The following is a 24355-nucleotide window of genomic DNA, read 5'->3' as shown; positions in this document are numbered from 1 at the left end:
TCCTGGTAGCAGAATTTTGGCAGAAAAAGTGCTTGGCTCATGTAAATGCTTAGGTGCATCAAGTGCTTATGCGTTAATTAATTTAATTGATCAGAATGATAATTTATACTGTCCCCTGAAATTAATTAACGATCAAGTGTTTTTTTTTCTGCCAAAGCACTGCTGCTCCTGGATGTGCTAGCAGTGTTTTTGTTTTTTTTCTCGAAATGCCTTTGCTTCTAAAGCTTAGTACACACGGCCGAATGTCGGGCTGCATCGGCCAATTCAATATAAACCAACCAACATTCAGCCCATGTATACTAAGCTTTAGAAGCAAAGGCATTTCGAGAAAAAAAAAAAAAACTGCCAGCACATCCAGGAGCAGCAGCGTTTTGGCAGAAAAAACACTTGATCATAATTAATTTCAATGGACAGTATAAATTATTATAATGGCTGGCTTCTGTCGGACTGATTCCAGTACACACGGGCCAAATGTCGGGCTGCATCGGCCGATTCAATATAAACCAACGACATTCAGCCTGTGTGCACTGGAGTTAGTCCAACAGAAGCCGGCCATTTGGCTGGCTTCTGTTGAAGGGGCATGACCGATAAAGTTCTGCCCATCAGCTTCCGATACCTGATTGGCGGCTGGTGTTTCTTTTTTTTTGGGGGGTGGGGAGTGGCAAACAACCATCCCCTGGCTGGCCAGTGGAACCCCCACCCCCCCAGGCCGGTCGGTGCCCGGGTCACCCACACCCCCCCTTTCCGGTCGGTCATCTAGCCAGGCACTTACCCTTTTTAGAGCCCTTTTTAGAGCCTCTGGCTGTAATCACGTGCTTCAACACCCCCCCCCCCCCACTGAAATCCATGGTCCAGCTCCCTGCATGTAGATCAGGGAGACATGCGCATGAATAGGGGGGCTACACTCGTGTTCCCCTAATGGACCGGCCACCAATGGTCAGAACACCCGCTTTTACCCCCGCTAGCGGCCGCGAAAGGGTTAAAACCGCCCGCAATGCGCCGCAATAGCAGCATTTTGCCGGTGGTATCCCAGTGCTGCCCCATTGATTTCAATGGGGAGCAGCAGTGGAGGAGCGATAAACACACCGCTCCTTTACCGCTCGAAAGAAGCTGCTGGCAGGACTTTTTTTCCCATCCTGCCAGCGCAGCGCTCCGGTGTGAAAGCCCTCGGGCTTTCACACTGGAGACAATGTTGCAGCTGTTTGAGGGCGGATTGCAGGCGCTATTTTTAACGCTATAGCGCCTGCAAAACGCCCTCAGTGTGAAAGGGGTCTTACACTTATTGTGCATAAGGCCTAACACTGCCAGAGATGCTTACTGTTTTCTTCTTTTATTCACATTGATGAAAGGAAAAAATTCTAGCTGCTCAAGCACCTGTGACAGTATGATGGTTTGTCCAAATCCTCGTCATTGTCACTTTGGCGGGCAAGCTTTGTCTACATGGTAACGTGGAGAAAAGTATATAAAGGCATGTAAACTAAAAACAAAATGAATTTACTGAATCCTATCATTATTGTATTACCTGCGTACAGGTGTGATAATTTAATATTTTTCATGTTCCTTTAGCGATACCTAAAAATGTACCTCTTTGACACATAAAACATTAAACTGCTTTTAGAAACATCCCACTGAAGACCTGTCACTGATTTAAATGTAACATTTCATTTGCTTTCTCATCTAGCTGAAATACTATTTCCATTTGTTGATCTTATGTGCAGCTCAGGTGATTGTACTCAGATTGTCACTAACACTGATGAAAAGCCCTGGAAATACTATACTAAGATGATGTGTTCCTTTAAAAGGCCGTCTTTATATTCAACTGACAAATATGTTCACGTTTCCATAGAAACAGCCCAAAATGCTTCAGTAAAATGAATATAAGCGATGTTCAGCCCATCTTCATTTGTAATAAAGATTGTGCAGTTTTATGAAACATCATTCGGCAGATCGAATAGATTAAAACAGGAAAAAATAAATAAAATCCCAACGCTAGCCACAAACATTGAAAACCATGTACTATTCAACTGCTGAATTATTCTTTTTTTGTCTCTTTTTCCCCTTGATGCATTGCCAAGTTAAAACATTTGATGGACGCGGCTCTTTTGTTGTGGAATGCAGACATATTGAGGTTGAGTTGCTAAAGAAGTAGAACATACACTTTCACTTAACTTAGTGAAGCAGGTGAAGCTAAATAAAAAATCACTTTACAAAAATACCCAAACAATAAAAAAAAAAAAAAAAAAATAGGATTTTTTTTCTTGCACATAATTGGATGATTGAAGACAGCACAGCTTTACCTAATTTAATAAGCCAAGGCAAGTCCATACATTAGATGTTTTCTTTTTTGTTCAACCAGCGGGTTGGACAGGAACATGACCATGAAATAAAATATTTTACCACTAGGTGTCAACCTATCCCAAGTAAATGTTGAATTGAAATGTTGAATTGAAACATACTCAAGCTACAGATACAGCATTGTAGCCTTCTGTCTTAACGACAGGACCTACATATTTTAAGTTAGATCAAAACTGACATCCTAGCAAGACACCTCTCTTACTATAGAAAATTACTTTTTTTAAGAACCCAATATAGAACAGAGAAATTTGCCCACATACATATTATAGGAAATGTATTTTTGCATATATAGGCAGATTTAGTAACTTACAGGAGGTTATTACCAAAGTGTAATTGCTCGATTTAATTAATTATACTCCTTTGAAAACGGTGTAAGCTGACCATACACTAGGCAAATGTAATCTCCCCACCCAACATCCTTCAAATGAGTAATTAAAGGAGTCAGGCAAAAAAATGTCGTGTCTGAATCTGATTGGATGTAGTCATTGTTCAGGCATTTTAGACAGCCATTGGCAGCAACTGTCAGCATACAACAGCTGGCAGCAGGGATCCATCCATCTGTGCTGGTAGTGTGGATGGATACATCTGTTACTCATCTAACAGTGTATGGCCACCCTCACAAACACTACAATATGATTATTGGTCCAAGTACACTCCAGCTGCTAAACAATATTTTCAGTGAAAGAACAGATTAACAACCAAAGATTTCTAGGAAATGAATGGGCTGCCCCAAGATACGTAATTTGAATGTGCCTACTTCTACTGTTATTAGTTTTCTATTAACAGCTTGAGTATCTGCCAGGCGATATCTCTTCATTACCAGGTCGTTTTTCAGTTTCTAGTGCTGTGATAGTTTGACTGACAATTACTCACTCATTTAATACTGCAATGAAATGTACTTTTTTGGGTGGAATTAAATAACCACCTTTTTTCTTTTTTACTATAAAAAAGGAAAAAAGACCGATATTTTTTTGCCCTACTCTCTGTTTTAAAACATATCCAATAAAAATATCAGAACAGTATGAAAACCACCAAAATTAGCCCTTTTTGAACAGAAGACAACCAAGGTGTAATTTTTTTGCCCAACATTTTTTGGAAATGAAGAAACATGCCGGTATTGAGGTAGTTAACACATGGAGATTGGTAATGGTGCACTAGATAAAAAATAATGTAGAGAGCATACTCAGAAGAGTAGGTGAAGGAGGTAATGTGCATATCACATAGTGTAGCAGGATTTTAGATAACGGGGTAATGGCATACTTACCTTTTTTGGCGGTCATTTTGTGGGAGTGCCACCACATTACAGGTCCCAAGTCCCTGCATGCAGACATCTGGATGAATACCTAATTCCCATACCAGCCACAGAGGATCCTCCCACTGGAGAAACCACAGCATGCAGTGGGTTTGCAGGCATTGCACACACCTGGAATTGTGAAATACATGCAGCAATAAGGAAGCTGTGAAGAAGCGGCATTTCAACAAATGTGCCTCTGGAAAGGTAAGTATAGGTCCTTTTCTACTACAGGTATGTCTTTACATACAAAGTGACTTTGTGCTAACAGAGCCCCTTTAAGGGCTTGACTGTCTTTGACTTCAGGATTAAACCATTTGCCATCCTTCTATACAGCGCAGAAGAATCGCAGTTGGTAGGGAAGTTTTAAAGTGGTGGCCCTATGAACAATGTGAAATTAAAGTGGTTATAGAGGCTGAAGGTTTTTTCTTACCTTCATGCATTCTATGCATGAAAGTAAAAAACATTTTGTGTTCAGCATCCCCCCTTATTCTTACCTGAGCCCCATCTCAATCCAACAATGTGCACAAGACCAGCGGCTCTATCCCTCCTCATTGGCTGAGACACAGCAGTGGGAACCATTGGCTCAGGATTGAGCACACATGATTGATCCCATAGCAAGCAGCTTGCTATGGGGCACTTGGCAAGGGGGAGGGGCCAGGAGTGACAGTGTGGGACCAAAAAAGAGGAGGATCGGGGCTACTCTATGCAAAGCCATTACACAGAGCAGGTAAGTATGACATATTTGTTATTAAAAAAACGCTTTTAATATCACTTTAACATCAGAGGAGTCCACAGTAGAGGGATTTTGGCTAATTAAAGTAATAGAAAAAACATTGTGGTGGTTTCCATTAGATAGGAATTTTAAAGAAAAAAAAAATTGCTTTCACATTGTATTTAACAGGCTGTTGTAGCATTGAAAGAAATTTCATATGTCACAGGATAAAAAAATTCAAGCATGTAAATATGTATAGCATACCATACAACTGTCATGGGGTCCAAAAAAAAGAACCAGAACTGTCTAACTGCATAGTGATTTGTTCAGGCAGGGAAAACAAATGTTGGCAAGCTGAAAATAATGGGGTTTCTGTACTCACTGTAAAATCAGTGTATTCTAGTTCATTGAGGGACACTGACTTTATTCTATTGAGTTTTACTAACTCCTACAGGAGAAATCAAAGAAAAGGTATATATTGAGTAGACAAATCCTAATCTCTTTCTTGTCCATTGAGGGACACAGGAATTCTGTCAGGACATTCAAAAGCAGTCCAACAGAGGAGTGGGCAACATAGCAACAAAGGCAAACAGATCTAAGAAAATTAACAGAAAATGAGGGACTGCCTACAGCTCAAAAGGATCCAATGCATGAAGCTGGCATCAGATGAGGACTGAGTATTCGTCTGGTATAAGAAGAGTAGACCAGGTGTTACCCTTGCAAACGTAGGAAGCTTGATACAAAAAGACCAAGAAGCACCCTTAACACTTAAATTTCTAGTACAGTGCCCCTTGACAAGAAAGGGTGGTACCTGATTTTAAAGGCCAAAAATTTGTGACATGGTGAAACAAGAAGCTGTGGATGATAGATATTCTCACAGCCCAAAACACATCCAGACAATAAAGGGAATATGCCTTTTGGTAAACTTGAGCCACACTGAGGGGGTGGTAACAAAATTCTTACGCAAAGTCATGGGCCGCAACACCTCCTTATTCATTAGCAAAACCAGCAAGGGTTCCTTGCAGCATAAGGCCTTCAGTTCAGAAGAAACACCACTTAGTGGGTTAGTGTAAAGAGAGAAAAATGTATTGAATGGGTTCACATTGTGGTCTTTGACAGAAGGAACTTTTATAAGAAACTCCCTGTAAAATGGCCTAAATCAATGGGTAAAATATCAATGGTCTCTTTAGAAACCAGTCCTGTGAAATACTAAGAGCCAAATGCTGGTCCAGACACAGTTCCAGAAAGGAGAGAAAGCGTCCCATTAAGAAACTTCTGGAATAAAAGCCCCGACTCACACCATTTGAAATATAGCTTTTATGTTCAATGACAGACCCCACAGAAAGTAGCCATCCCAGCTGTTAGCATAGATTGAAACAGAGACTCAAGAGATGCCCCTGACAAAAAAAAATGCCAAGTAGAATGGCAAACAAATCAATCCTTGGGACAGAAGATCCTGATGATCCCACAGAGCATCTGTCATGAGTCTTACCAGGTCAGTGTTCCGCATCTGCCTGAGCCAGTCTAGAGCAATAGGGATCACCTGAATGCCTACAATCTCAATCCTGAAAAGCAGTTGAGGAGCAAATTCAGGAAGGAGAGGAAGGGTATAGTTCAGGGTGTACTGATTCAATTGACCCACCAGAACATCCACTGTTTCCACAAGAGGATCCCTGTACCTAAAGACAAACCTGTCCAGTTTGTTGCTGGGTGTGGAAGCACAGAGGTCCACATCATAAATTACTTACCTTCAACATCTGGTCCTAGAACACCTCCAGATGTGACACCTTTCCCCTGGGTCCAGGCCCTGCCAGCTAAGGAAGTCCACCTGCCATATGTCTACAATTGGGATATATACAGCTGAAAAGGTGAGACTGTGACATTCTTCCCAGTACAAGCTTAGAAATACCTGATTTGCCATGGAGAGCCTTCTAATGCTTCCCACGTGATTGATATCACCATATGGTAGAGGTCTGGAGTAAAACTAGACAAAGGTGGCTACAATCAGGCACAGGACTCTCATGTAAAAGTATAACCTCAGGGAACTCCTGGACTGGAGAGTTCGAATTTGGTATCAGAGGGTCTGACATTTCTTCTGTGGGAGAAAAACTCTGGCATGGGCTCTGTCCAGGCCCATTCTCCAAATAATGAGTTGATTCTAGCAATGATTTCTGAGGTTCAGGATGCACCCAAACCGCTGCAACTTCTGGACAGTCAAAGCAAATTCCACCTTTGTGTATGGGAACAATGAACTTTGTGTATGGCAACAGTGAACTGTGTGTATGATAGTAAAGTCCCTGAAATTGTTTCACCACAGAAACTGGGGAAAGGGCACTTTGATCCAGAGGATCTGAGATGGCTTGGTTGAGATCTATTCATCTTTGTGGTGACAAAGAGTTTGAAGTTAAGAAAACTGAAGAAAAGGCAGGAAGCAAAACGTTTTCTCAACAGCCAGAAGGGAGAACACTCAGCAGGCTTATTTATTAAGCTTTTTCTGTTGAGAAAGATGGGTGCTTGTGCCGATGGTAGCATCACAGATGTGTTTAAGGCATTGTACCTCAATGACCATGTGAAATAAATGCTTCTTTACAAGAATACCACAGTCCTGCACCTTGACTGAAGTGCACATGTATGAAACAGAGACTCAAGAGATGCCCCTGACAAAAAAAAATGCCAAGTAGAATGGCAAACAAATCAATCCTTGGGACAGAAGATCCTGATGATCCCACAGAGCATCTGTCATGAGTCTTACCAGGTCAGTGTTCCGCATCTGCCTGAGCCAGTCTAGAGCAATAGGGATCACCTGAATGCCTACAATCTCAATCCTGAAAAGCAGTTGACACATCATAAATTACTTACCTTCAACATCTGGTCCTAGAACACCTCCAGATGTGACACCTTTCCCCTGGGTCCAGGCCCTGCCAGCTAAGGAAGTCCACCTGCCATATGTCTACAATTGGGATATATACAGCTGAAAAGGTGAGACTGTGACATTCTTCCCAGTACAAGCTTAGAAATACCTGATTTGCCATGGAGAGCCTTCTAATGCTTCCCACGTGATTGATATCACCATATGGTAGAGGTCTGGAGTAAAACTAGACAAAGGTGGCTACAATCAGGCACAGGACTCTCATGTAAAAGTATAACCTCAGGGAACTCCTGGACTGGAGAGTTCGAATTTGGTATCAGAGGGTCTGACATTTCTTCTGTGGGAGAAAAACTCTGGCATGGGCTCTGTCCAGGCCCATTCTCCAAATAATGAGTTGATTCTAGCAATGATTTCTGAGGTTCAGGATGCACCCAAACCGCTGCAACTTCTGGACAGTCAAAGCAAATTCCACCTTTGTGTATGGGAACAATGAACTTTGTGTATGGCAACAGTGAACTGTGTGTATGATAGTAAAGTCCCTGAAATTGTTTCACCACAGAAACTGGGGAAAGGGCACTTTGATCCAGAGGATCTGAGATGGCTTGGTTGAGATCTATTCATCTTTGTGGTGACAAAGAGTTTGAAGTTAAGAAAACTGAAGAAAAGGCAGGAAGCAAAACGTTTTCTCAACAGCCAGAAGGGAGAACACTCAGCAGGCTTATTTATTAAGCTTTTTCTGTTGAGAAAGATGGGTGCTTGTGCCGATGGTAGCATCACAGATGTGTTTAAGGCATTGTACCTCAATGACCATGTGAAATAAATGCTTCTTTACAAGAATACCACAGTCCTGCACCTTGACTGAAGTGCACATGTATGAATAATGACAGGAGAACCATGTGATAACAAAACAGGAAGCTTTTAGCTACTGCGAAGAATTGAAATAAAAAACGCAGCCTTATTGTTTAATTTTATTATGTAAGCAAGGGATTAAATGCAGTACAGTAAGGTTCTCTTTAAGCTAGTTAACCAGCTAGCCATAGATTTTTCTTTTTATACAGTAGTAAAAAATATAAAACTCTGTGGTTAGTAATACCACCAAAGGAAACCACATTTAGGTACAGTGTTGCATGATGAAGTAATTGTCAATCAAACTATCAGCATTGAAAACTGAAAAATGACCCGTTAATGAAGAGGTATTACAGGTTGGTAGTCAAGTGGTTAAGGAGTATAAGCTAATTTGATTTACATCCTTGTGCATTTAGGACTTTGTTGCCAGGCTGTTTATTAACTATCAGTGGACCTTAATGGGTTAATGAACTGGTAAGAAAGCCACGTTAGAGGTTGAGGTTAGAAAGCCAGTGGCAACCAATAATGATGTTGACATGCTGTGACCCGTTATATATAATTATGCTCCTGGTAACACCTAGCGATTGGCTGTAAGGAACTATTTATTACTGCTGTAAAGCATCACAAATTACATGCTGTTTATTATTGTAATGTCCAAATATGCAAGATGTTTTACCAACCTTTTTTTATTACACATTATCTCTACATTATAATATCCTTCTATTAGATTCAGTTTATGTATTACTTCAAAAAGTGTTTCTTGCCAGTTCAGTTAATACTGACACTCTAATTAAGGCATCTTCTACAGATCACTTTCCAATTATGATTTTTTCTAAGTGCTGATGTGCCTAGAGGGGTGAAGGGATCTACACAGCACAATTAAAACTAAGTGGCTTCAGCACTTAGGATGAAAACTTAAAGAGCAGAATAAGTGATATAGTGAGATAACATAATGGAAAGTGCTCAGAAAGTTAATTCAGCTACACGTATTCTTTCTATACATTCTCCTCAACAAATGTGAAAAATGTTTCTTTATTGTGCATGGCTCTCAAATAGATGGTAATAGTTATTACATTGCCTAATACAATTGTGACAAAATACCCTATTGTTGACTCATTCTGCTCAACGTTGGTGCATATTACTCAAAATAGGGAATCTGTATTTCTGTTGATACAAAAGTACCATCTTAATTAATTTTTGTGTGTAATGCAGCATGCTTCACTCTTCAGATGAGTGAAGAGTGTTTGAGGTTTGTGGAGAAAATGCCAATGGTTTGGAGGAACAAGGTAAGGTACACCCTAAAATGAACACTATATACATAAAAGGGTCGATTTACTAAAACTGGTGCACTCAGAATCTGGTACAGCTGTGCATGGTAGCAAATCAACTTATAATCTCAGCTTGTTCAATTGAGTTTTGTCAATAAAACCTTGAAGCTGATTGGTTTCTATGCAGAAGTGAGCCTGTATTTGCACTCTCCGGCTAAACAAACCCCAAACTGACAGTGTCTGTGTATATCCCACCTCCAACTATTTTGAACTTGCCTTTCCAAAGTTGCCCCATTGCTCTTTTCTTCATTGCAACAGCCACCAATATACCCTGTGTTAGCTGGTACTAGAGCTCAGAACAAGTGAAGATGTTATTTCCTCTGCCTTGTGACATTGTTTGGGCTTAGCAATTGGTCTCTTGACCCAAGCTTTGCATCTTGGGAGGAGGTCACATGTTCCCCCATAACCAGAAGCACTGAATATTTCACAGTGGCAGCCATAGAAGTAGGAACAGTCAGGAAGCACTGGAGAGGTGAGTATTAATTGGTCAGCAGGTGGGCTTTATACTGACCCTGCAAAGCAACAGTTTCTCTTTTAGGAATATACTGGATGTACATAAAAAATTCAATTTACAGAATATAGATTTAAAAACCATCAGATCCTAACTTGTGGATTCCTACAAATAACATTTTAATGGTTCTGTATCCAAAATTGCATGATTGTGAATCAATGCTGATTTATTTAGTTTCAGCTGAGTTGTCTCTTCAAACATGAACATGTTTCTTAATCGTACATCATGGGATACAGAGCCTTAAGTAATTACTTAATGGGCTATAGGCCACCTTCAGGTGATGGACACTGGTATACTCAATCCAGGAAGTTCACTCCCTATATAACCCCTCCTCATTCCAGGAGCACATACGTTTTTTCGCCAGTGTCTAAGGTGTTGGTGAAGATATGCTCTGAGGAGCTCCAGGAGGGATCCATGCTGGATTTAAATAGCCTCCATAGACCATATCCATCCAAAGTGCCGCTGAGGCCTAAGTGGATGGTACCTGGGGCCTCGTATCCAAAGCATGAGGTTTTTGCCTGTAATGCCTCTCTTTGTAGGGCTGGAACCCGGGAACCCAGGGCTTAGGTCTTGTACATTACCTAAAGCTTTCCTGGTGGGGTGCTTTACAAGTCCAAGGGAGTTGAAACCCCGATATCTAGGGACCTGGTCCTTGAAGGTTTGCTAAACGCAGCCCGCCGTGATGGGTGAAGGTTGGATTGTCTGTTAATTCAGCAAATCCCGTGGCGGGGATAAGGTAAGGGAAGAAACTTAGGTACTAAAAACACCTATGTATTCTTCTTTAAGGGAAAAAATGTTGTCATGCCTTAATTCTCCACTAGAGGGAGTCTATGCACATACCTTACTCTGTTGTCTTCACTGTAAAGCTCAGTCAGTCCGTGTATGGCCACAGCAGCGTGTGCAGGGGGATTCCTCTCAGGTAAAAGAAATCTGCCAAATGTTTTCTTTCTACCCCCCTTACATTACCCCCCGCCACGGGGGTGCGGAGGTCCCGCTGGTACTGCTACTATTGTTAACTATTGTTACTGTTGACTGCGGTACTGTTGTTGTGTGCCTGCTGCTAAACAGGTCTCTGCCTCCCCCCCCTCTCATGTTGAGTCTGTAGACCCGAAAGCACCGCGCACGAGCGCGGGAACATTTTTAAATGAAAAGAGGGGCGGAATTTTTTCAGAGGGGGCAGGGCCTAAGAGCGGTGCCGTGAATGTCCACGAGGACGCACGGCGGGCAAAAACAGATGAAACTACAGCTGTGACAGTCTCTCCTCGGCTGATGAGGAGGAAACAAGCAGCCTGCACACAGGAGCTGTGGGACACGTGAGGGTTGCAAACTGGCATTCCTGATACAGGAAGGAGACTTTTTTCCCAGCACTAGGCTGAACTTTATAGCGGCTTTAGTTGTCATGACTATATTCAGCGATTAAGTGAAATTGTATAGTGCCTCTCTTTTTGTGCTTAGGACTATGCCTACCAAAAAATACACCACAAAGACCAAAAAGGTACTAAAGGTTTCACTCCCAGGCGCTAGGATCTCGAGTCGCATTTCCACGCTGTCATCCTCGCCTGAATTACCAGTTATGGCAAGCCAGGGTGAGCCATTGGAACAATTTGATGGTACAACTGCTTCTCACATCTCAGCCCCTGTATATGTGACTGAAGATGTCCTTTCCTCCACCCTGCAGGGTCTGGAAGGAAGATTATTCATTCGCATCCGCTATTCAAATGGATAGGAAGCGTGCTAGATCCCACTCCCCCACTTCAGAACCTTTGCAAGGGAACAGTGGGCTCAGGATGAGGTGTTACCCTCAGTCGGTCAGGAGAAAAAACAAACTGATGATTCCTCTGTGGAGGAAACAATGGTGGATGAACCTTTTTCAGCCCCACAATCTTAGAAATTGCTGATACAAACTCTTACGAAGATGGTTCGTTCCACTTTCATGTTGCCCCTAACGGAGTCTCCTGAGAGCTCGGTTTCTTCCTTGGGTTCCTTAAAACCTTCTCAGCCTTGTTTTTGCTGAATGGGATCACCCGGATAAGCATTTTCTCCCTCCTAAGAGATTTTCAGTTCTTTATCCCATGGAGGAGAAATTCACTAAGAAATGGAAAGTAGTATTTCCAGTGTGAATAAAAGCCTAACTTGTCCTGTAGACAATGCACAAATGCTTAAGGATCCAACAGATAAGAAGTTGGAATCCCTGTTAAAATCTACTTTTTCCTTGGCGGGTGCCGTTACTAAGCCTGCAGTCGCTGCAATAGGCGTCTGTCAATCCCTAAAGGACCAATTTAGACAGGCCCTTAAAGAGGTTCCTACGCAACAAGCCCGGGAATTGGCTGAACTACCAAAAGCATTATGTTTTGCTATAGATGCCATTAAAGATTCTATTCACCAGGTGTCCCGCTTTACATTTATGCTTGTACATACGCGTAGAATTCTGTGGTTAAAAAATTGTTCAACCGAAGCACAACTCTCCTAACTGGGTTCCCTTTTCATGGGGAGCAACTATTTGGAGAAGATTTGGACAAATATATCCAAACAATTTCTAGTGGGAAAAGTACTTATTTGCCAGTCAAAAGAAAGTATAAATGCCCTTCATTTAACCACTTCAATACCAAGGGCGTCATATGACGTCCTGGGCTTTGAGCGGGTATATCTGATTGATGCCTGTAGTTACAGACATCATTCAGATATTGCCGGTTTCAGCCGGCGAATCTCTACACCATAGGAATGATCATAGCGGCCGTTCCACCGCTTGATCGTTCCTATGGGAGGCGAGAGGGGATGTCCCCCCCTCCCACCGCCCTCCGGTGCTTGCTCCGACTCACCGTTACGATCGGTGAGGCGGAGAGTGGATCCGCCAGCGCCGGATGTAGATCATAAAGATTTCCGGCGGAGCAGATGGTCCCCGGAGTCTCTATGATCGTCGGAGGCCGGGCGCAATGTTATGACGTCACGCCCGGCCTCTCCATTCAAAAAAACGGCGCCGCTTCTGCTGGGAAGATCGTTTTATTTATTTTTTTTATTTCAGGCTTCCCAGCCTAGTGGTGAGATATGGGGTCTTATTGACCCCATATCTCACTATTAAGAGCACCTGACATGTCATATTGCTATTACAAGGGATGTTTACATTACAGTAAAGTTAGCCCAATGTTTTTGCATATTGTGAAAGATGAAGTTAGGCCGAGTAAATAGATACCTAACATGTCACGCTTCAAAATTGCACACACTCGTGGAATGGCGCCAATGTTCGGTACTTAAAAATCCCCATAGGCGACGCTTGAAATTTTACATTCCTTTTACATTCCTTGTAATAGGAATAAAAGTAATCAGTTTTGTTTTGTTTTTCAAAAAAGTGTCAAAATAAAAAAAATAAAATATAATTAACAATAAAAAAAAAAAAAAAATTTTTAAAGCGCCGCTGTCCCCGTGTGTTCACATGCAGAAGCGAACGCATACGTAAGTCCCGCCCACATATGAAAACGGTGTTCAAACCATACATGTGAGGTATCGCCGCGAACGTTCGAGCGAGAGCAATAATTTTGGCCCTAGACCTCCTCTGTAACTCAAAACATGTAACCAGTAAAAAAATTTCAAGCGTCGCCTATGGGGATTTTTAAGTACCGAACATTGGCGCCATTCCACGAGTGTGTGCAATTTTGAAGCGTGACATGTTAGGTATCTATTTACTCGGCCTAACTTCATCTTTCACAATATGCAAAAACATTGGGCTAACTTTACTGTTTTGTTTTTTTTTAAACACAAAACATTTTTTTCCCCAAAAAAACGCGTTCGAAAAATTCCTGCGCAAATACTGTGTGAGATAAAAAGTTGCAACAACCGCCATTGTATTCTCTAGGGTCTTTGCTAAAAAAACATATATAATGTTTGGGGGTTCTATGTAATTTTCTAGCAAAAAAATGATGATTTTTACATGTAGGAGCAAAGTGTCAGAATTGGCCCGGTATTGAAGAGGTTAAAAAGGCTCTTACCCCTGCACCAGGGGCTTCTGCCTCTAGATAGTGATGACGGCCTCCGCTATCAGACTCTAGAGGAAAACCTCAGGGTCAGACCCAGGCTCAAAAGAAGTCCTGGGGTCAGAAACCTGCAAAGCAGAATCCTAAAGCCTCATCATAAAGAGGCAACCCCCCTCATCAAGGTGGGGGGAAGACTTCTGCAGTTTTCAGAAGTCTGGCAAGAGGAAATTCAGGACAGATGGGTCATCTCCACGGTAACGCTGGGGTACAAGCTGGAATTTTGGGACTTTCCACCGTCTCGTTTCCTGAGGTCAAGCATTCTTGACCTCAGGAAATCTCTACCCTGATTAATGCAAGGAAGCCAGCTTCCAGAACTATATATTATAGAGTCTGGAGGGCTTATGTTTCCTGGTGTGAATACAAGGGTTGGCGCCCTCGGAGATATATCAAAGGCAGAATTCTTGCCTTTCTACAATTAGGGGTAGAAATGAAATTGGCCTTGAGTACTATTAAAGGCCAAGTCTCAGCTTCATCGGTCTTATTTTAAAGACCACTTGCTACACATTCTTTAGTCTGGGGTTTTATGCAAGGGGTGACGCGGCAAACCTCCCTTGAACCCTTGGGACTTGAACTTAGTTTTGTCTGTGTTACAAAAACAGCCATTTGAACCAATACAACATATTCCCCTAGTCCTTCTGACAAGGAAGTTGGTATTTTTGATTGCTATATCGTCAGCAAGGAGGGTTTCGGAATTGGCTGCTCTTTCTTGTAAAGAGCCATATTTGATTTTTCATGAGGACAGAGTGGTGTTGCGCCCTCGTCCAGGTTTTTTACCAAAAGTGGTCTCAGGTTTCTACCTGAACCAAGATATTGTCCTGCCATCGTTTTTTCCAAAACCATGTTCCAGGGAAGAGAAGTCACTACATTGTCTTGATGTGGTGAGAGCAGTGAAAATCTATTTAAAGGCAACTGCTCAGATTCGTAAGACTAATGTCTTATTTATTCTGTCAGAGGGTCCTAAGAAAAGACAGGCAGCGTTGAAATCCACTGTCGTTAAGTAGATTCGGCAAGTTATAATTCAAACTTATGATTTAAGGGGTAAGATTCCCCCTTTTCAAGTTAAGGCACATTCTACCAGGGTGGTTAGTGCTTCTTGGGCAGTGCGTCATCAGGCCTCCATGGCTCAAATCTGTAAGGCCACAACTTGGTCTTCAGTGCATACATTCACAAAGTTTTATCAGGTGAATGTAAGGAGGTATGAGGATATCGCCTTCAGGCGCAGTGTGCTGCAGACAAAATAAGATTTTTATAACAGCTTACCTGTAAAATCCTTTTCTTGGAGTACATCATGAGACACAGAGGTCCCTCCCCTCTTTTTTGGGATTTAAGTATATTGCTTTGCTACAAAAACTGATTTGCTCCTGGAAGGAGGAGGGGTTATATATGGAGTGAACTAAGGAGGAGGGGTTATATAGGGAGTGAACTTCCTAGATTGGGTATACTAGTGTCCATCACCTGAAGGTGGCCTATAACCCATTAAGTAATTACTTAAGGCTCTGTGTCCCATGATGTACTCCAAGAAAAGGATTTTACAGGTAAGCTGTTATAAAAATCCTATTTTTACTTTCTCCCAATAGCTGTTTTGGCCAGATTGTTTAACAGGTCATTTAGGTGACCTTTTGGATCCTTGAATTAATCATTCAAGCATCTCTAACTTATCATTAATTAGGTCGAGAAATATAAAGCTTTCATAATGAAGCCTACACGAAGAACAGTATAGTAATTAACCACCAGATATTTTGATTCTTGCATAAACTTGATTCAGTTGGTTATTTGTCAGCTTGTAGCAAGAATGTGTAACTTCTAACTGTTGCATCTATTTGAAACCTCTAACCAGCAGCTCAACCAGCCAATTCAAAAATATAAATTTAATGTTTGTTAAGCACATCATGGCACTGATTGTCTAATAAAAAAAAGACATCTTAATTAGAAGGATGAGAGTCTGCAGTATATGATATTGTCGGATACTTTTGCAAGACAATGTGGACTTGTTTTCAGCTTACTCTTGTCAAAACATTGAAACTTTTTGACCAGCTTGGTTCCACAGCTTATTGCATATCACTGATGTTAAATTACTTTTAAGTCCAATACTTAACCATGCCATCAAATAATATTTACTTACTTTGCTTTAGCCTCTGCATCTTCATATGCCTTGTTGGAGACATCATCTAAACCCCCAATCAAGTGTTTGAAAGAGCTGTAAGAAATGCAAATGAAAGTTAGCAATACGTATCAATAAAAGCTAAACATACAGAAATGAATCAAGATACATAGGTTATCAGGTATTTATTGTTCATTCTGTTCTATGCCAACCTGGAAGTAGAAGGATTGCAATACTCTCATGTTACACTAATTAGTTTAGACATTCTCCAGCATGTTAGTCTATTTGCAAGATACCCAGTAAACAAGTAATTTAACCCAGCAGCAATTGGTGTTGCATTGCTTACATTCTCATTAAATGTTTTTTTTTCTTTGTTCCTTCATTACAATCAAATACTCATGACTCTAAGTATATTTTTATACTATAGTCATTTCCAATTCCTATAACTACTTTGGAAACAAAAGCATAAATCTGATGAATGTTACTTTCTGTCAGGACAGGCAAGGCAGCAAATGTGATAAGTCACTGCAGACAGTGGCTCCCCAGTAGTATTCATTTAAGCGTATATTGCATTTATAAATTCCTTTTGACTAAATGTCACGGTGTGGTGCGTTTCAATGATCTAAAAGTCCAAATAATGTGAAGTGTTTCATGAAAGGCAAACAGCATGTGTATTAGTCTAAAACAGTGTGCTTTACCCATGACTCTTCTCTATGCAACAGGCCAGTGCGAACACACTAAGAAGCTGGTTTATTAAACAAAGATAAGCCTTAACGTTAATAATTAATAAAGCTTATCTACTGCGATAAGTAGTGGAGATGAAGTTCTGCACTTCTCAATGCAACACAGTGAGATACAAATGGCTAGTTAGGTGCTTTTATCACATCCTATTAAATTGGCAGTTGGTATTCGATATGTCCACTGTCCCTTGCTGTAAAATATCTCCTTTCCTGCTAGGGATGAGCCCAATGTTTGAGTTGAACATAAGTTCGACTCGAACATCGGGTGTTCGCCAAATAGCGAACAATTTGGGGTGTTCACGGCGAATTTGAAAGCCGTGGAACACCCTTTAAAAGTCTATGGGAGAAATCAAAAGTGCTAATTTTAAAGGCTTATGTGCTTGGTATTGTCATAAAAAGTGTTTGGGGGAAATGGGTCCTGCACCAGAAGACATTTATCTATGCAAAAAAAAAAGTTTTAAAAACAGCCGTTTTTTGGGAGCAGTGAATTTAATAATGCTTAAAGTGAAACAATAAAAGTAAAATATTCCTTTAAATTTTGTACCTGGGGAGTGTCTATAGTATGCCTGTAAAGTGGTGCCTTTTTCCACTGTTTAGAACAGTCTCTGCAAAAAATGAAATTTCTAAAGGAAAAAAAGTCATTTAAAACTACTCGCGGCTATAATGAATTGTCTATGGGAGAAATCAAAAGTGCTAATTTTAAAGGCTTATATGCATGGTATTGTCATAAAAAGTGTTTGGGGACCTGGGTCCGGCCCCAGGGGACATGTATCAATGCAAAAAAAGTTTTAAAAAGGGCTGTTTTTTTCGGGAGCAGTGATTTTAATAATGCTTAAAGTGAAACAATAAAAGTGAAATATTCCTTTAAATTTCATACCTGGGGTTGACTATAGTATGCTTGTAAAGTGGCGCCTTTTTCCCGTATTTAGAACGGTCCCTGCACAAAATAACATTTCTAAAGAAAAAAGTCATTTAACCACATGCCGACCGGGACATTTCTAAAGGAAAAAAAGTAATTTAAAACTACTTGCGGCTATAATGAATTGTCGGGTCTTGGCAATACAGATAAAATCATTGAAAAAAATGGCACGGGGGTCCCCTCAAAAATGCACACCAGGCCCTTTGGGTCTGGTAAGAATATTAAGAGGAACCCTGAACCAAAATTTTTTAAAAAATGGCGTAGGGGTCCCCCCGAATTCCAGACAAGGCTCTTCAGGTCTAGTATGGTTATTAAGGGGAACCCCGTGCCAAAATGTAAAAAAAATTGCATGGGGTCCCCCCAAATATCCATACCAGACCCTTATCTGAGCACATTTTTGGGAAATGGTAGGGGTACAATGTACCCGTTACCATTTCAAACAGGGGGGCCAGGATCTGGGGGTCCCCTTGTTAAAGGAGGCTTCCAGATTCTGATAAGCCCCCCACCCACAGACCCCCACAACCACCGAGCAAGGGTTGTGGGGATGAGGCCCTTGTACCCATCAACATGGGGACAAGGTGCTTTGGGGGGCTACCCCAAAGCACCCACCCCATGTTGAGGGCATATGGCCTGGTACTGTTCAGGAGGGGGGGGCGTTCTCTCATCCCCCCTCTTTTCCTGCGGCCTGCCAGGTTGCATGCTCGGATAAGGGTCTGGTATAGATTTTTGGGGGGACCCCCACGCCATTTTAAAAAAAAAATTGACACGGGGTTCCCTTTAAAATCCATACCAGACCTGAAAGGTCTGGTATGGATTTTGAGGGGGACCCCTACGCCATTTTTTCAAAAAAAATTGGTGCAGGGTTCCCCTTAATATCCATACCAGACCTGAAGGGCCTGGTATGGATTTTTTGGAGGCCCCCCATGCCGTTTTTTTCAATGACTTTTATCTGTATTGCTGAGACCCGACAATTCATTATAGCTGCGAGTACTTTTAAATGACATTTTTTCCTTTAGGGTGCAGGGAATGTTCTAAACACTGGAAAAATGCACGACTTTACAGGCATACTATAGACAACCCCAGGTATGAAATTTAAAGGAATACTTCACTTTTATTGTTTCACTTTAAGCATTATTAAAATCACTGCTCCCGAAAAAACGGCCATTTTTAAAACTTTTTTTGCATTGATACATGTCCCCTGGTGCAGGACCCAGGTCCCTAAACACTTTTTATGAAAATAACTTGCATGTTAACCCTTAAAATTAGCACTTTTGATTTTTCACGTTCGTGTCCCATTGACTTTAACGGTGTTCGCACTAATTTTTTGCCTGTTTGCATGTTCTGCTGCGAACCGAACCGAGGGTGTTCAGCTCATCCCTATGCCCTGCATTGCTAGCAAAGAGGGGGAAACAGAAAGGCGAGGAAAGAACTGATGCAAAAGTCAAAATTGAGAAAAGTTACTTCCTCTGCCTAATCTGTTAACATTTGCCAGGCCCAGCAAAATACAAATTACTGTAATCACAGTAGGGACCATGTTTCCCGACACATGAGAGAAATTTGTGTCAGGAGGGAGGGGGCGAGAGCTTATAATGGAGCTTGTCTATTCACAACACTGTTCTTCTGCTGTATGGAGGGGAGTGTGTTCCTTTACTCCAATCAGCTCTCACACAGAGTAACTACAACCTCTCCGCCCCTTCCTCTGTGCTGCTGACAGATGAAGAAAGATTCTTCATCTGTCTGTTCCTCTACACAATCTGAACTTTTGGAAGGGGTATAGCGAGGGGAAGACTGTAGATAAACAAGTAAAACCTATGTAGGAGAATTTTTTTTATCTCTGTGTATCATCTGAGGCTGTTCACTTCACTGGGTATATGTGAGGGTTTACAAGCACTTTTAAATGTTAGTTTTTAGTTGCTGGTAACATTAGTTATGGCCACTGGTAATCACTCAAATACAGTTATGATCTATGCACATCACTGTCTCCGCATCGCTAAGCTTTAAAGCAATGGTGTCCAAGACAGCCCTAGATGGCTATGAATGCATTCCAACACAAAATCATAAACTTACTTAAAGTTGTTTTTCTTTTTTTGTAAAAATGCATTTACACTTTGTGAACACAATGCAGTCTGAAAAACAGTTGACAGTGTCTATTTACAGGACTTTTATAAGTTTTATCTTCATTACAAAAAATATCCCACTCTTCACAACCGTGCCTTATTCATGCCATCCGTTTTTGGCAGCACCTATATTTTTGAGCAACTTTATTCAAGGATGAAGCACACGAAGGACAAAATTAGAACCAAAATATCTGATGAGCATCTTGAGAATTCATTGAGAATTGCTACTCCATCCATCCAACCAGATATTGATGAGTTTGTTTATCAAAAACTGTGTAAAAATACTGCACTAGTATTATGTTGCCCTCTTTTACATTTATAAAATAAACTAGACCGTCAGGGGGGCATAGCATGAACAGACACGCTGACTGAGCATGCTGCTCTGTGATCCCCAGGCTCCAGGAAGATAGGCAGCGGTGTTCAGTGGGCACCTGACCAGTTACGGCATGTCCACGCGCTGCCGTAGAGCTGTGCTCCCACTCGGCGGCGGGGGAAAGAGCCAGGCAAACGGGCTTAGTGCTTACCTTGTGGTGCAGAGTGTGGATCCAGGGAGCGCAAGTGAGAGAATCGTGGCCCAGGAGGAAAGGAGGTTCGGCTCCCCTAACCTGAAGGGAGGACTGGGGAGGACCGGACGTGATCCCCCTGCACAGGGCCGAGGAGCGACAGGCTTGGGAAAGGGAGTTGCGGTACCTAGCGGCCGTGTATCCCTAAGCCCAGGGCAGAGTTGCATGAACCTGGAGAGGGACCCCTTGGGAAAAGGGAGAGACCCTGTGGCTCACATGGATGAAGTTGTGGACCCGGAGGGCGAACGTGCTGGAGAGGTTTCGAACCCTCAGGAGGTGGAGGGAATCCCAAGAGGAATGGCTGAACCCTTGGAAGGTGAAAGCTTTGGTACTACAAAGCCCAGCAGTGAATCTGCAAAAATTAGCAAAGGACTTGTGATGAATCCAGAGACAGCCACTACAGGGCAGGTGCAGTATGTTAACCCTTTGTATTGTGACCTTAATAATGAACCAAGTGCATCTCAACCAGAGTTAACGGTAGACTGGGATTTAAGAGAACATTTGCAACCACTTCCCACAAAGAAAGATATCCAACTACTTATAACTGCTGTTGAATTATCCTGCAAGCAGGCTGTGGAGGGGTTAAGAGAGGATATAGGAGCACTGGGACATAGAGTGGAAGAAATGGAGATGGGACAGGATGAAATTAGATAAGGAGTGGCTTATATCCAAGATATGACAAAATATCATGAGGAAGTGTTAAATTCTCTCTTGGATCAGATGGACAATCAAGAAAATAGAGATCATAGGCAAAATATATGTATAGGGGGCCTGCCTGAAATGAAACAGCATCTTGAATTGCTTCCAAAGGTGATCAGTTTGTTCCAGTCAATTCTGGGGCCATCCGCATCGGATAATATTGAAATAGATAGAGTCCATCATGCCCTTACCCCTACCCCCCAAAATGCAGAAAGACCAAGAGATATGAGACAATTGCACTTGTCACTGGTTCCTTTTTGGGGACCAGTGACATTATTACATTGATCAGTGCTATAAAAATGTATACTGATCAATGTAAAAACGACACTGGCAGGAAAGGGGTTAACAATAGGGGGCGATCAAGGGGTTAACTGTGTTCCTTCAGCATGTTCTAACTGTAGGGGGGATAAGCTGCCAGGGACACGACAGAGATCTCTGACATGTCCCCTGTCAGAATAGACAATCTTGTTTACAACAGCAGATCCCCGTTCTGCATCTGTAATAGGCGATCATGGAACAGGACATCGAGTCCGCCCAACCCGTGGGGTACACAACTGTGCGAGCCACCGTGCATCTACGGCGATTTGCGCAGGAGAGCCAACCTGTCGCCGTATAATGATAATAATTAGTAATAATTAGTTAAAGTGGACCTTGCACTTAAACTGCAAGGTCCGCTTTTTAAATGTTGGAAGTTTTATGAGCAGCGGAGATTAATATTGTTGGGGATGTCCCTATAAGGTTATAGCAACATGGAATGGGAAAACAGGAACACGTAAAACTAAAGATGATTTGCAACACTTCACAGAGGTGCTGGAACTCCCTTTGGTGAACTTTCCGGATTGGAGACTGAATAATTGTAAACCATCACTACAACGACCAGAATGATGGCAATAAGTGCCGATTAAAAAAAAAAAAATATATATATATATATATATATATATATATATATATATATATATATATATATATATATATATATATATAAATGTGAGCCACCGGCGCATAATTACCAATATTGTGTCAATAATTTTGTTTGCTGCAGTCAAAGGTGCATGCCACCCTAAAGTGAAATGTGTAATGTAAAGAAAAAAAGAGGGGGGCGTGGCTTGCCGGCATGTGTGATGGCAGCTTAATCCTTCTTCTCCGCTCCAACCCCGGCTAATAGCGGCTTCACAGCACCTCATCCACCACGAAAAACATCCGATCACCCCCCCCCCGCGGGTCACACGGCACCTGGGCGCAATGTTAAAAAGGAGGAAAGAGCGGACTGTGCCTAACAAACTGACTGACTTCTACTCGTATGAGAGAACGGGCAGGGGACAAGATGGCGCTGACAGCTCTGACAGGAATGCAGCTGTGCAGTCTCCTCACACCAGCGGCGGCGGATCACAGCGCTCAGCCTTCTCACAGGCAAACTGTGAGTATTCTCCACCTTGCTCACCCTCTTCTGCCTCCCCTGTGAAATCCAAACCCAGGAGAGAAGATGATACCCCACAGAGCAGCCATAACCTACCCTTCACTTTACCTCCCTCTGATGTCCAGCACCACACAGCCATAGATAGCTTTCCTGCTTCAGATCAGCCCTTATCTGAGCTCACAATGAAAAACATGCTGATCTCCCTTAAACAATCGCTGTACACAGATCTCTCAGCTGCAGTATCCTCACTGGCCTCTGTAGTACAGCAACAGGACCAGCGCCTCCAGCATGTTGAAAACAAAATGTCTGACCTTTTCACTGCTCATAATGATATGGTAGATGTATGCACGGAACATGAAGATGAAATGCAGGCAATACATCTTAAATTGGCAGATCTCGAAGATCGTTCTCGAAGGAACAACATCAAATTCCGCAACATACCCGAATCGGTTCAACCACCCGAATTGGTGCGATTCCTACAATCCCTGATGCGCGCATTAGTACCTGACCTCACTGACAGAGATCTGGAAATTGACGGGGCGCATAGGCTACCAAAACCGCCTCACCTCCCGGCGGAAAAACCCAGAGATGTTCTAGCCCGCATACACTTCTTCAATGCAAAAGAAAAAGTGATGTTCGCTGCAAAACGATCGCCTAACCTTCCTGATCCTTTCACAGCCATCGCACTATATACAGATCTCTCCAAGGTGACCATGGAAAATCGTAGGCAACTAGCCACAATTACTAAAGCCCTCCAGAATCACCGCATACCATATAAATGGGGATTTCCCACCAAACTGCTGATCACGTTCCAAAGCAAAACACATGTGGTGCGCACACTTCAAGCAGGCCTCCACTTACTGAGGCTATGGCGCATTATCCCGGAGGATAGCCCAAAACCACCTCCGTCTCCTCCTTCTCAAATGGAAGCCGAGTGGTCCCTTCAAGATGCCTGATGCCTTTGGTGGTGCATGAAGTCTCATATGCCACCCAGCCGGGTGACAGCGGTTAATTGTCTCTTTCAAGCCTATCCTTCCATCCACTGGCTCCACGTTCCTGGAAGCCACTGGAGGAAATCCCCCCTCTGTTTGGATAGATCCAGCAGTATTTCTGCACATTGAACCCGTATTGTTCACGGGCTCTTTCTTTTTACTACCCTTCCCACCCCACACCAGCCTTCACTACGCCTTCTGGACCTGCTCCAACGATCCACTGCTGACGACCTGCCTATCCCGATCATCTCAGACCACAATACCATCTAATCAACATTCCTGGCACATACCTGACCACGCCTAGCACTATCGTCTCAGTATAAAGAGCCATAACCAACAACCTTACCATGCCAATCAAACTAACCTCCCTTAATGTCAAAGGCCTAAACAGCCCACAAAAAAGGGCTAATCTGCAAAGAGAACTAACAAATCATAATGCGGACATTGTCTTTATACAGGAGACGCATTTTGCAAAATCCAAAACACCAAAGCTGAAGCTAAAAGGATACGATACCACATACCTGGCCTCAGGACCGAAGAAAAAAAATGGTGTACTGACAGCTATACGCGCTACTCTCCAGTTCCAACACCTTCACACTTATGCCGACCCACAGGGTCGCTACCTCATTCTTATTTGCTCCATTGCTCAAACCACCTACACTCTAGTCAATATCTACGGACCAAACTCCAGACAACTTCGCTTTCTTAGACGCCTCTTCAAGAAAATCAACACCCTACGCCAAGGCAACTTAATCGTGGGCGGTGACCTGAACATAATCGGCGACCCATCCATGGACACCTCTACCAACAAAGACCACTCCCGACCAGCCCTGAATCCCCTACTCCACGACCTGGATCTCTTTG

At 42.4% G+C, this 24355-nt stretch overlaps 1 protein-coding gene across 4 annotated transcripts in view; it reads right to left on the bottom strand.

The window, feature by feature from the left end:
- Positions 1-24355, bottom strand: part of PRKG1 (protein kinase cGMP-dependent 1) — a 1456334-nt gene that overhangs the window by 104075 nt on the left and 1327904 nt on the right. For all 4 annotated transcript variants that reach the window (XM_073596335.1, XM_073596337.1, XM_073596334.1 and 1 more), the window contains exon 9: positions 16066-16140. In XM_073596335.1, the coding sequence (XP_073452436.1) occupies positions 16066-16140 (75 nt within the window). The remainder of the gene's footprint in view (positions 1-16065; positions 16141-24355) is intronic.

This window comes from Aquarana catesbeiana, linkage group LG08, assembly GCF_042186555.1.
Source record: "Aquarana catesbeiana isolate 2022-GZ linkage group LG08, ASM4218655v1, whole genome shotgun sequence".
In the NCBI taxonomy this organism is placed as follows: domain Eukaryota; kingdom Metazoa; phylum Chordata; class Amphibia; order Anura; family Ranidae; genus Aquarana; species Aquarana catesbeiana.
Note: the sequence above shows the minus strand (reverse complement) of the source record. Positions and strands in the feature narration are given on the sequence as shown.